Below are 13,892 nucleotides of genomic sequence, written 5' to 3'. Positions count from 1 at the left end.
GCAGAAGAACGTGAAGCCAATTAACCACCTGCTAATTAATTTGGACGGTTTTAAGCCTTGTGGGATTAACAGAGGTCAACTGGATTCCCTTATATATATATATATATATATATATATATATATGCAGACACACAGGCATACACTCATACACACACATACTTGATTAACTTTGCATCTTACCTGAACTAATTCATGATTCCCCGGTTTCGTTATCCATTCAAGGTTGTAAGTGACACTAGAACATCCTCCGCTCCTGATCACATGCAGCGCTCCCATAGAAGGCATTGCTTCCAGCATCTTCTTCACGAGGACATTATCGGCATCTATTGGAATATCTACGCAGATGAAATATAAAATGAAAATTACTTATTACTGTAGCCCCACCAAAAAGGTGACGAATAGTCAGCTTCAACAGTGTTCTTATACAATGTTATATCATCTTACGCACATGTCATTAACATAAGGTGATTAATAGTTACATACTGCAATATCATCATCATCATCATTGTCAACTTAACGGGCCTCTTTTCCTAATACAAGTTGTAGGAAGACAAATGCAATCTCAGAATTGTTCTTTCGAGCTAAGAACGAATGTTTTTGACAGACAGACAGGCTGACAGATAGATAGATAGATAACCAAGCAGAGAGATAGGCGAAAGGAGAGAGAGAAAGAGAGAGAGAGAGAGAGAGAGAGAGAGAGAGAGAGAGAGTAAAAATAGAGGTATAGCGAGCTCGCACGCGCGCGAAAGAGGAGACTTACTTTCACTTTGTTCTCCATTAAATGATACTCTGAATGACCCTTCAAGGGGGGGACTGGCTTTCATCAGGGTCCAAATTCCAGGTGTGATGTTTTTCAGGATCTCTACGGCAACATTTCCACTCGATTGCAGCATTTCTTGTGAAGAGGGCAAAATCTGCAGATCAACAGGTATAGAATGGTAGTTAGCTTCATAAATGACAATGCACGAAACACTCGGCCGCTGAGTCACTCTGTATCGCTGATGAGAGCCTAATGAGTTCCGAAAATTGATTACGGTAGTTAATCATTTTTCTTATAGACGGAGAAATAGTTAAAATTTCCCTGTTTATATAGCTATTACAGTGATACCTCGCAGTACGAGTTTAATTCGTTCCATGACCGAACTCGTCTTACGATTTACTCGTTTTACAAATCAATTTTCTTCATTGAAATTAATTAAAATGTAATCAATCTGTTCCAAGCTCCCACAAACCGCTCAGAAATAATTGTTGGGAGGTTTTAAAACAGAAAACGGGTAGTTACAAGTAAAATGACAATTATAAAAGAGAGAATGTAAAAGAAATATGTATGTACAAATATCATGATATATATTATACAGTTATTATACTATGAGTCTTTCATAGTAGCTTTCTCTCCGTAACTTGCAAAGCCTTTCAAGTTGGTTTATAAAAATATTATTTATGTAGTGTATATATATATATAGGGGGAGAATTCACACAAAAAAAGACGAAGACAGGTGGTGTAGACAACAAACAGATATGTTAGTTCAACGCTCGGGAAGTGAAAAAGTCTTTAACGTTTCGAGCCTACGCTCTTCTACAGAAAAGAACACAGAAAGAAACAAGGAGAGAAAATAAAGAATGTATTGTGACTAGCGATCTATCATGGCGAATGCCATGATATATATATATATATATATATATATATATATATATATATATATATATATATATATATATATATATATATATATATATATATATATATATATATATATATATGTATACAAATGTGCGTGCGTGTGCCTAACTTTCATTTATCTGTCGGTCTGTAATGTATGTATGCAAACAATGGGCTTCTCCATATATTTTCTGTTTACCAAATTCCACTGAAGATATTGACCAATTGAAGACTACTGAAAGAAAAAAAACTTTCTCCCATAGTATGTTGTAGCGTTTATGCCTACCCAAAGATCATATTAACGCTAAAAGCAAAGTGAAAAGTCTTCGACCAACAATCGAACCTATGACACTGATTTAGTGTCGCAGTTGTTTAGTCTTTACTTTATGGTAATTACCATGTAATTAAGTGGTTTATATGGATTACTTTGTTAATTACAGCAAACTTCTATATTAATTTGTGTATAGTGGTGGTGGTGGCGGTGGTGGTGGTGATGGTGGTGGTTGTGGTGGTGGGTGGTTCAAGCGGGATTTTGTCCCTGAAGGAATAATGATACAGTACCTGTATTTGAACTCATAACGATGGAGGAGGAGGAGGAGGAGGAGGAAGAAGAAGAAGAAGATGATGAAGAAGAAGAAGTACACTCCTGTAATGTTAATTTATTAATAATAATAATTCTATTCTCCAAGAAGAAACGGGAGTAGTAGTATTAGTAGTAGTATTAGGAGGAGGAGGAGGAGGAGAAGAAGGAGGAGGAAGTTCTACTCCGCCCTCGATGTTGTTTATTTTTTAATCAACCCTTTCTATCAATTTTTTTTCACTAACGGAATATTAATTGCAATTAATTATCAAAATAGCAATTACAGTTTCAGTCTATTTCGATGAATTAATTACATTAGTCTCACCACATATCAATTAGTTTAATTACGATATTCTAATTAGAATTACATTGATTAAACATTGCTAATTATATAATTTATGAATTATGAAAACGTTGAAACATGACAGAACGAAAAACAAAATATATTTACGAGTTTTGCTTTCTTGAAGTTGCGAGTTCAAATCCTACCAGAGTCAGCTATGACTTTGAATATTTTCTGGTGTAAAAACTAAAGATTATCTTCGAGCTGACGATCGAACCTGTATGTAGTCACTCGACGAACTAGAAATTGGAAATTTCCCACAAATCACACTGTATCATTTTAAAATGGTAAGGCCATATTTTATAAAATAGCTTCTAATTTTGGCACAAGGTCACCGATTTTAGAGGAGGAGTTAAGAAGTGTTACATCGACGCTAGTGTTCAAATGGGACTTAGTTTTATTGGCCCTGAAACGATGAAAAGGTAGAATCGACCTCGGCGGAATTTGAACGTACAACGTAAAGAACCGAAGAAATTTCGCTTAGAATTTTGTCAGATTCTTTATTGATTCTGCCGGCTCATCGCCTTTGCTTTCAGATTTTGGCACAAAGCCAGAAATTTTGAAGGGATTAGTCGATTACATCGACCCCAGTCGATGTAATTGTTTTAGATTATTTTGTAAGCTTATAATATTTCGGGAAAAAATTCTCCCTTTCAAATAGATGAAAGAAAATAAACAAAAGTTCGAGAAATGTGGTGTTAACGACAAGTATTTCACAAAACATTATAATACACCTAGAAGCAAAAGGTTACTTTGTTTATGATCTGTAATCTATCAGTGTGACAAACTGAAGATCGCTAAAGAAAGCATCTGTCTTAAAAATAAGTAATGGAATCGATGTGGTCGATTAAACCCCGCTCAAGGCGGCGCCGCAGTTTGGACGCAGTCCGTTCACTGAAATAAGCAATAATACAAAAACATATAATTAAGATTTACCTCTTTGGGTAAGGTTTGAAACGTGGGCAGCTTGTCTGTGCAATTATGGACATCAAAGGTTATCCGGAATACATTCGTTATCAGTTTTTCCACCTTCACTTGTTTCATAGCAAGTCTGGGATTCAGCGGCGGTAACTGCCGCACTGTGGCACCGGCAAGTTCTGAAAAGAAATATCAATACAAGTAAAGCTACTTTTTAAACGTACCCACTTCTCATTTCATTTTTGGGTGGTACCCTTAACCTGTCGCTCGATTTAACACTACACCTGACATGGCGGGTGTTTTTTTAGCGAAGACCACTCTGGCTGTCCTACTACCCATGACCCAGAGGAACATTGAGGATGAGATAATCGAAGGAGAAAGAGATAGAGGTGGGGGTTGCATCAGTGCCCAACTGCAACTGGGTAGATATGAGCATCGTGAAATGAAGAACCTTGCCCAAGGACACAGCATGTCGCCTGGTCTAAGAAACAAACTTCCGAGTGAACATAAACTCCTTCGCCACGCAGACACTACGGGTTTCTCACAGGAAAGAGGAACTACAAGTGAAACATAACCAAAACACCTGACAACCTACCTGACATTATGGTTCCGTCTGTGATGAATTTCAAACTAATGGCGTCCATCAAAAGAATCAGATTGTTTTTCCGTTCTATTTTTATTTCTTTCAGTTTGTACATTATTCCGCCAGTCACTTTGATAGAATCTAACACGTCCCAGCAGATATATTTCCACCTAAACGTAAAAGATTAAAATAATAATAATAATAATAATAATAATAATAGTAATAATAATAATAATAATGATGATTAAAACAACTAAATTATATATATATATATATATGTAGACACACACACACATGCACACGCACACGCACACACATACACACACACACACACACACACACACACACACACACACACACACACACACACACACACACACAGCTGACAGAAACTTTAGTACGCCGGGCGAAATGCTCAGCGGTATTTCGTCTGCCGTTACGTTCTGAGTTCAATTCCCGCCGAGGTCGACTTAGCCTTTCATCCTTTCGGGGTCGATTAAATAAGTACCAGTTACGCACTGGGGTCGATGTAATCGACTTAATCCCTTTATCTGTTCTTGTTTGTCCCCTCTCTATGTTTATCCCCCCCCCCCCCTGTGGGCAATAAAGTAATACACACACATAGAGAGAGACACATACTCGTCACAGATACGTACATACACACACATACACACACATACACGCACATAAATACTTACTCTGTCAAATAGGTGAGATGTGTTGGTATATAAGTTGTCCTTGAGGTTGGATTAACCGTGGGGTTGGTTCTGTATTGGAAGTTTACTTTCATCACGAAGTCAGCATCACCATGAAGTGCTGTACACAGCTACAGAAAAAACAAACAAACAAATATTTACTATCATATTGCTTCTTTTCGTTTCTTTTTTTTTTTTTTCCATTAGTTTTGTTGCTGGAATGCTGCCATCTGAAAACAACCTCCAGGGGGAACATCTTGAAGTAATGATTACAACAATAAAATTCTCATAAAATCATATATTTACTCTGCTGTATGTATTGAGTACACTTCACATTGTTCGCAGTACACCTTCAAAAACAATAACACACACACACACACACACGCATACACACACACACTCACACACACATACACACACAGCTGATAGAAACGTTAGCACTCCGGGGCGAAATGCTCAGTCGTATTTCGTCTGCCGTTACGTTCTGAGTTCAATTTCCGCCGAGGTCGACTTAGCCTTTTATCCTTTCGGGGTCGATTAAATAAGTACCAGTTACGCACACACACACACACACACACACACACGCACACACACACACACACACACATATTTTGGTCGAAACATTCTAAGGATGTTCCATGCCGAATCTTTTCCTTTCTTAATTCAATCCTGCGGAAAAATAAGCAAAATTATGCAAAAAAAAAAATCTTGTTTGTTGGATTAACTTACAAAAGGAAATTTCTCCAAACTAAGTTGATATTTATCATTGTAGTAAATCACTGACGGGTTCTTGACGGAGACTTTGCCACAGAACGGGGTCCTGTCGCTGACAGCTTCACCATTGTGATTGTAATCGGAAGGATTTTCAAAATCGTTGAAATAACCGTACGTCCCTTTCGGAGGTGAAGATATATAAGAAGGGCAGGTAACTGCGAACATTTTGTTTAAGGCAGTTGATATCTATGGATAGAAGATAAGGGGAAATCAATAAGATGTCATACATGTATTTGTATGTATGCATGTATGCTTGTGTGTGTATATATATATATAGAGAGAGAGAAAGTGAGAGAGGAGAGAAAGAGATAGTGAGAAGAGAGAGAGACAGACAGACAGACAGAGATATAAAAAGACAGGTAAACACAAATATCGGTTTAATAAATATATTTACAAGGAATACAAATAAACAAATGCAATGATATATTAGTCTTATCTTGACAACTGTTTCGAGGTGAATCATGATGTATGTCATAACTATGTTTATTATGTAACAAACATCCATGATAAAAATCATGTTACATCATCGGATGGTTTTCTGATGAGGATCACATGATTTCCTATCACAGATCTATAAAAATTAATGCTATTTTATACACCTGTGGCAAGTACTGTTACCAGTGGTTTGCATTTAAAATCGTGAGTTAGATTACAGAGATAAGCATCAGGCGGTTTTCGAAATGCCTCTCAGTTCATATTTCTGAACTTACCTGTTCAGCTGTCGCTTTCACCGAAAGTGGTGATGACATAACGCCATCTAGTGTGAATGCAAAGTGACGGTTACTAGCTTTTCCGTTCGCCATTTTTGTCAGACTGATGTCAAGTTTGTTGCCATTATAATCAGGAACGTGTTCGACTTCTATCAGCGGCAGACTTCCTAATAATTAAAACCAGATCAATAATGAACATTTTTTTTTATATTACGTGTAACATCTCGTAACCTACTGGGTTTTTCAAACATCGTTGTTTAGCCCGGAGTGTGTCTGGATCAAAACAATTAAGAACAGCAGCAACGGTAACAACAACAACTGTAACGGAGGTGTATTTCATTATGATTTAACCCTTTAGCTATTATATTTTCAACCCTTTAATAGATACTACTATATATAAGACTGGCAGGCCAGGTGTTGGTTTTGTACTCTCGATCGTTTCGTGAAGGCGCACGGTCTCATGGTTAGGGTGTTCAGATCACGGTCATAAAGGCAGCAGGCTCAGTTTTTTTAGCAGAGCAGAGTGTGTCATGTCGTTAAGCAAAGCACTTCATTTCACACTGAGTCTCCCCAGCATCTTGGAAGGTGTCTGTGTCTGCTTCCCAGCGACTATAAGAGCACCTAAAACAATAGGGAAAGCACGGTACATGCTACTAAGCCATACTCGCTCGTGAATGACCACCCCCTGCACTGTGCCATACCAACGGAAATTGAAATAAGTTCAGACCCAATGAACAGACTTATTTCTTAAGAATGGTAAATTATCTCTTCTTTTTTTTTACTTACCAATGGGTAACTTCAAGAAAATGTAGAAATCGGTTGTGTTTCCTGTACTGTTCTCTACTACTCGAACCATTCTGGTCAGACTTGGTAACGAATCTAAAGCATATTGGATATCTTTTGCTGATGCAGTTCCTGGAAGTGGTACTGTAAAGAAAAAAAATATTGCAAAATACATAAGCTGATTCTTGTCCCATCTTGCAACTGGTTAATTTGTCCAATTCTCTAAAGATTCAACCAATCTACTCTTCAAATCTGCTCGAGCCAAATAATAAAACAACACATAAAGCTAGATAAAACAATAATAAATTAACCATCCATCCATTTTCTCTGCACACCGTTCCAAGAAAGTTTGTGGCGGAATTCTCCATGGGTACCGCCTCCATGGACTCCTAATAGAAGCAGCCATCTATACTCTTTTAAGCTGACCAACCGTGACTACTGAGACTACGGGATATTATCCAACCATTCCATTCTTGGTCAACTTTTAGGTCTTCTGCTAGTTGGCTCAGCTTCAAGAATTCGTTCTGTGATTCTTTCCTGTGAAATTCTAATCCCATGTCCGTAGTTCTGGAGCTATAACCTCTCAATGTAGAGAAATAACGGCTTGACCTAGAAAAACTCCATGATCTCTGAGTTACGCTCCCTGTCGAGAATTGTTACTCCAAAGAACCCTCGGATGAACCCTAATTCCGATCGCTTGTATTCGCGATCATTCTTTTTCGGTCACAACCCAGCATTAAGTGGGTAATGACACATTAGATATTATTACTCATTAATATTTATGGATAGTGACTCCTAACGTAAGAATAACAAAATATTAACTGCAAATAAATTCTACCGAATTTAAAGAACTGAAATTGTTACTTACACGTGACAGCTTTACCAAACTTCAACTTGAATTTAGCACCGTCGGTCTGGGGAGAATTCTTTCTTATTATTAAACTCTGGATGTCATCGGAACTTTCAGTTTTGTTTAATTCATTCAATTTTATTATCTGGATAAATGTAAAGAATGGTTGTGTACATAGGATGTGTTGAAGTTAAAGAACGTGTAGTTCCTTCAGACTTACCATTGTTTTAAGGCGGCGAGCTGGCAGAAACGTTAGCACGCTGGATGAAATGCTTAGTGGTATTTCGCCTGTCTTTATGCTCTGAGTTCAAATTCCGCCAAGGTCGTCTTTGCCTTTCATCCTTTCGGGGTCGATAAATTAAGTACCAGTCATGTACTGGTTCTAATTGACTGGCCCCTCCCCAAAAATTTCAGGCCTTGTGCCTAAAGTGGAAAAGACTTACCATTGTTTCGTTGACTTCAGTTGTGCTGAGAACGATTCTTTGTTTCATGTTTCTACTGTAACCCGTCTGCGACTGAGTCACAGAGCTGTTCTTGCTAAACATTCTTGCCAAGACTTCCGATGTAGGTTTCGCGTATCGGTTTTCATACAAAACCTCTATGTAATACCTGAAACAGACGAGAGGAAAATTTGGAAGAAACAAATAACATAATACTTATCAAAAACGGAAAATTATCATGATTTCATTTATTTGCCACAGGAGCAAAGGATGAGGGGGACAATACAGAGACAGACATAAAGTGTGGGGGCGGGGGTTTACATATAATGAAATGATGAAAAAATGGAAAGAAAGAAAGAAAGTATACACGGTATACACCGAAAAAGAAGGGACATATGTATAGCATATAATAAGTCTTGTGAGTGGATTTGGTAGACGGGGTAAATAAAGAATTGTTTTTTTTTTTTACCTTTTGTCTTTGATCAGATCAATTTCAACATTTTCAGTCCGACGCTGAAAACAAAAGAAATATAATTAATTTGAATTTATTATTTCATAAATGAATGAATAAATGAAACAATTGAAAGAATGGTGTGTCCGGTTGTAGAGATCAAGCAAAAGCTGACCGCAGTCGTTTGGCTTGCGGGAGCCTGTCAAACCATCCAACCCATGCCAGCATGGGAAAGAAGGGACGATAAATGGTGATGATGATGATGATGGTAACGATGATGGTTGTGATGATGAGGATGATGATGATGGTGATGATTACACATGCAATAGAGAAGACAGTAAGTTCGATTCCGGCATTTTCTTACCATGAATTCTTTACTTTCGTTCGTACTCAGCCAAATCTGTGACGGTCCGTTACCGTTTAATTTGAGGGTCTGTCTACCGGAGTAAATTGGAACCAGAAACCCTAACATTCGTATGCTTTTTCGATCTGTACTTGTGGAATATTCACCGTTATCATTCCAGCCCTCCATATAACCAGACGTGGTGCTATTGAAGGATCTCAATTTCGAAAACGACTGAGCCCCGATATCCCAGCTCTCGATCTTCAGACCACGGTTTCCTATGGGAGAACAGACAGAAAGAGAGAGTAACGGTGAGTTGTTCTTGTAGTGGCTGTGAATGTTGTTATTGCTGTTGTTGTTGTTGTTGTGGTGGTGGTGGTAGATGTCTTTGCTGCTACTGTTATTGTACTAGTGGTTGTTGTTGTTGTGGATGTTGTTGCAGTGGTTGTAATTGATGCTATTGTTGTTTTTGTTATGGTTACCATTGATGTTATTGTTGTTGCTGTTGTGGTTGTGGTGATGGTTATTGCTTCAGCTGCTGTGCCTGTCCCCCCACCCCCGATCATCGCCCTGGGGCATCAGCCCCTCTATTCTTCCAGCTTTGCCGCCGCCCACTATTTTATATTGTCTTCACTACTACCACCACGACCACAACTACTCTTACCGACACCAACATCATCATCGTCGAAGACCACCACCACCACCACCACCACCACCACCACCACCACTACTACTACTACTACTACTAGTGCGATCGAGATCCTTCAAAATATCCCCAACTGTTAAAATGTTACTAGATTCGGTTGGTGCATAATTATTGCGGCTTTTTTTTCAACAAATTTTATTCAACAAAAACAATAACAATGTTTAACAAAACCATCTTTAAATGACGGTCTGACCGTCTGCCAAGCAAATGGTAAGCCGTAATTGATGTAGATGGTGAATATGCTCCGGAATAATCATTTGAAGATGTTTTTGTTACATGTTGTTATTTGCTTTTTTTTTGTTGAATAAAATTTGTTGAAAAAAATAAAAGCCGCAATAATTATGCACCACCAGCCCAATATAATCGAATAACAAACGAAACATGAGACGACGACGGTCGCCATTCCGTTACGTAATAAAAACTGGTTGAACAGACCTGGGCCCAGTGTTAAATAACAACACAACTACGAACGAAGAAAGAACGAAAAGAGCAACATCGACAACATTAACAGCAAGAGGATAATAGAAACTAAACAAATTCTGTGTACCTACCTGCATGTATTAATGGCATGTGTTCTGGTTTCGAATCCACTTCACAGAGAATAGAATCGTCTGTTATTTTTGATGTGATCACGCACGGTCTCCCTTTTCAATGAAAATAAATCATTATTCAAAGAATTAATGGTTCCTTTGTGATGTAGGTTACGGGAAGTGGATTGATAGGGTGGAGATCATTGAGTGTGTGATATTTATGCCTTTCTCGGTATTAATATTTTTGTGAATGGAGGGAAGCACAACGAGAGGTGCGATCTTTAGTCATGTTGTAACAGAGCGATGTGAACCCGCCGCGTCGGGTGATTAGCCCTTGCGCTGCAAATCCTGTCTCAAGAATTCTATAGAAGAGTTTATAGAAAGCCTTGATTATATCAGTTCAGTTTCCACAGACATAAGGTTATTCAACGTTTCGGAGTTCGGTTGTTTGTCAGTTGATACAAAACAGAGGGAGTGGTGTTTTCTTTCTTTATAAGCCTGTGTAATGGCGGCGAATTAGCAGCGGAATAGTCAGAGCGTGGGGTAAGAGCCCCAATGAAGAAAGAAAATGGGCAGAAATGCTAATTTTTTGACCAGGCACAAGGCCATATATCTTAGGAAAGGAATCATGAGATTTTGTGATGCTCATGCATTTTCAAATATCATTAATGGTATAAATTAAAAGGAGCGTTTATCAACGGTAAATGAAATAAAAGAGGAGAGAAAAAAATGAAAACATTAAGAACGTTTAATATACGAAATTCAGAATTAAGATATTACCTCCTACGAATACTTTGGCTTTTGCTGTTGTTTCGTCAAAGTTTTTTCCTTTGATGGTTAACAAAGTACCTCCAAGGACACTGCCTTCACGCGGCTCCACCGATTTAATTTCTGAAAAGGGACGAGAACATTAAATTCTGAAAGATTCTACAATAATTTCAATGACCTATGTATCAAATGCCATACACCCACACACACACACACATCCGCTGACACATACACGTGCACACACATAATCAATATTATGTATGTAATATTTAACACATATTTACCTGCATAAGTCTGTACTTGATACAGTTTCCCTGCTCGACTCAAAAAGTATTTCTCGTCTCTCACTCGCGATCTAAAAAAATAAAAAAAATTTCATACACTTTACATTTCTTTTCTTACGCTATGTTTTCGTTTTGCCTTGATTTATACGAGTTTTACTCAATCAAAACAATAACAGTAACAAACATTAAGTTTGGATGGAATTAACAGACGTTCTACTCACTAATATAACAGACGATAATAATAATAATAATAATAATAATAATAATAATAATGGAAATAGAGATAACTCGAATGTGGAGTCTAAAAACAGAAACAATTCCTATCATAGTAGGTGCCTTAGGTATAATAAAAAAATACTCAGACAAATACATAACAAAAATACCAGGACTTACAAATATATATAACATACAGAAAATTGCACTACTGGGTACTGCACACATCCTACGCAAAACACTTTCAATACAGTAAACATAAAAGCACCACAGCAAACCACAGCACATACCCAAGGCGCACAGAGCTGCGCTCGGTAGTGAAGTGAAAGCACGTTATAAAAATAAAACTACTGAACAATAATAATAATAATAATAATAATATAACCCATAGATGAAGTTATATAATCCATAAACGTAGTTGTTTGCCGATAGGACAAAGGAAATAAAATGTGATAATTAAACGTTCGATGGAAACTTACCTGCCGAAGGGTCCATTGATTATAAAACTGACGTTGAAACTTCCTGCAAGATAAATGTAACGCTGAATTTATCGAAAGTCATTTTAACGAAAAGGACTCCGAGTACATACGGGCAAGCCCACATAAGTAAGCACTGAAGACATTCTAAAGAGAGCCAGCACAAGACTACTTATCGAACTTGTCACAAAGCGAAGATTAAAGGCAACTCTAAACACGTGTTTCTGTCGTAATAGGCGTTATCAGCACAGCAATTATTTCATCAGACGAGACACTTAATCATATACAAAAAAATGACACATTTATGCTCTGGGTAATTTATATAGACGAAACAAAAATGAGCCACGAGAAATAACGCAAAATGGTTAGTGGTAGGTATTTAAACAGCAAAGGAGAATAAGGGACATGTCATCCATATCATCTTTGCTTCTCGTTTAGAGTTGGTACGAATTGCCACCGAGCGATTAGTCTACCATCTCTGGAAGCGGTTATTTTTTCTTAGGAAACATAATACAGAAATGGCTTTCCCTTGCTTTCTGCTGGTTTACTTAGATTACCCTGCTAGTTTCTTGTTTTTCCACAGCTTACTCTCTCGAGGCATAGGACATTTTTATACCTTCAGCGGAGGCACTGGTCCATGTTGCACCAGGGCATGTCCGCATCCTGGTAGGCCTGTATGACACATATCTAGGAGCCAGACATATGCCTCAGTCACAGGACCATTTTCCGCTATTTCACTCATAATCGGGGCTTCTGATAGGTACAACAATCTTGGACCAAGGTGCACCGAGAGGAGGGGAGAGTAAGGGGTAATCTTATACTCGCACAATTGTTCTAAACTCTTGAGCAGGAGTCTCGGTACCGGATGCAGTTTAATGTCATGCCCAGGACCGCTGTGTTTGTGTTTGTGTGTGTGTGTGTGTGTGTGTGTGTGTGTGTGTGTGTTTGTGTGTGTGTGTGTGTGTGTGTGTGTGTGTTAACGGAGTGCATACATAATTATTTAAAACAGAAATAATTCCACTTACCAACAAAGGTACCTTGCATCTTGCACTTAACATATCCCCAGTCACCATTGGTCAGCTTAGTTCCATAACTTCAAAACAGTAATCAATATCATTTGATAAATACATTGTATATATATATATATATATATATATATATATATATATATATATATATATATATATATATATATATATATATATTATATTATATTATATTATATTATATTATAAGTGTGTGTGTGTATATATGTATATTATCATATAAATTTTATTATGATTGTCGTGTACATGTTGCCGTCTGGCAAGCAAATGGGAAGCATTAATTGAAGTAGATGGTGAATATGCTCCGGAATAATCATTTAAAGATGTTTTTGTTAAATATTGTTATTGTCTTTGTTGAATAAAATTTATTTTTAAAAAAGTCGCAATAATTACGCACCAACCCACGTGAAGTGGGCATGTGATGGTACTTCTGCATGGCGTTTATTTATAATATTTTTGTTATGCTGAGATCGTCAAGATGTATCTATTAAATAGTTTTCTGTATCAATACGTTTTTTTTTGGGGGGGGGGGAGGACCTTATCAACGAAACTAAAGGACTTAGTTTAGTCGATTCATTAAACTTTTTTCTGAAGAAAAGAAATTCTGTACATATTTCACAAACCATGAGTATTATTAATAATAATAATAACAATAATCCTTTCTGCTATAGGCACAAGGCTTGGGATGTGTGGAGAGGGGGACAGTCGATCACATTGACCTCCAGTACTCAACTGGTAC

At 37.5% G+C, this 13,892-nt stretch overlaps 1 protein-coding gene across 1 annotated transcript in view; it reads right to left on the bottom strand.

Moving 5' to 3' along the window:
• Positions 1–13,892, bottom strand: part of LOC106870093 (fibrocystin-L) — an 81,765-nt gene that overhangs the window by 43,329 nt on the left and 24,544 nt on the right. Inside the window, exons 8-24 of the mRNA XM_089337844.1 lie at positions 13,133–13,200; positions 12,111–12,153; positions 11,419–11,489; positions 11,147–11,257; positions 10,388–10,480; positions 9,152–9,408; positions 8,806–8,849; positions 8,340–8,505; positions 7,915–8,041; positions 7,050–7,190; positions 6,264–6,430; positions 5,509–5,739; positions 4,783–4,910; positions 4,097–4,254; positions 3,520–3,680; positions 761–914; positions 181–335 (exon numbers count right to left, since the gene is read on the bottom strand). Coding sequence (XP_089193970.1) covers positions 181–335; positions 761–914; positions 3,520–3,680; positions 4,097–4,254; positions 4,783–4,910; positions 5,509–5,739; positions 6,264–6,430; positions 7,050–7,190; positions 7,915–8,041; positions 8,340–8,505; positions 8,806–8,849; positions 9,152–9,408; positions 10,388–10,480; positions 11,147–11,257; positions 11,419–11,489; positions 12,111–12,153; positions 13,133–13,200 — 2,275 coding nt within the window. The remainder of the gene's footprint in view (positions 1–180; positions 336–760; positions 915–3,519; positions 3,681–4,096; positions 4,255–4,782; positions 4,911–5,508; positions 5,740–6,263; positions 6,431–7,049; positions 7,191–7,914; positions 8,042–8,339; positions 8,506–8,805; positions 8,850–9,151; positions 9,409–10,387; positions 10,481–11,146; positions 11,258–11,418; positions 11,490–12,110; positions 12,154–13,132; positions 13,201–13,892) is intronic.

This window comes from Octopus bimaculoides, chromosome 20 (assembly GCF_046866305.1).
Source record: "Octopus bimaculoides isolate indiv1 chromosome 20, ASM4686630v1, whole genome shotgun sequence".
In the NCBI taxonomy this organism is placed as follows: Eukaryota; Metazoa; Mollusca; class Cephalopoda; order Octopoda; family Octopodidae; genus Octopus; species Octopus bimaculoides.
The sequence above is the reverse complement of the archived record's forward strand: the minus strand, read 5'-3'. Positions and strand labels throughout refer to the sequence as shown.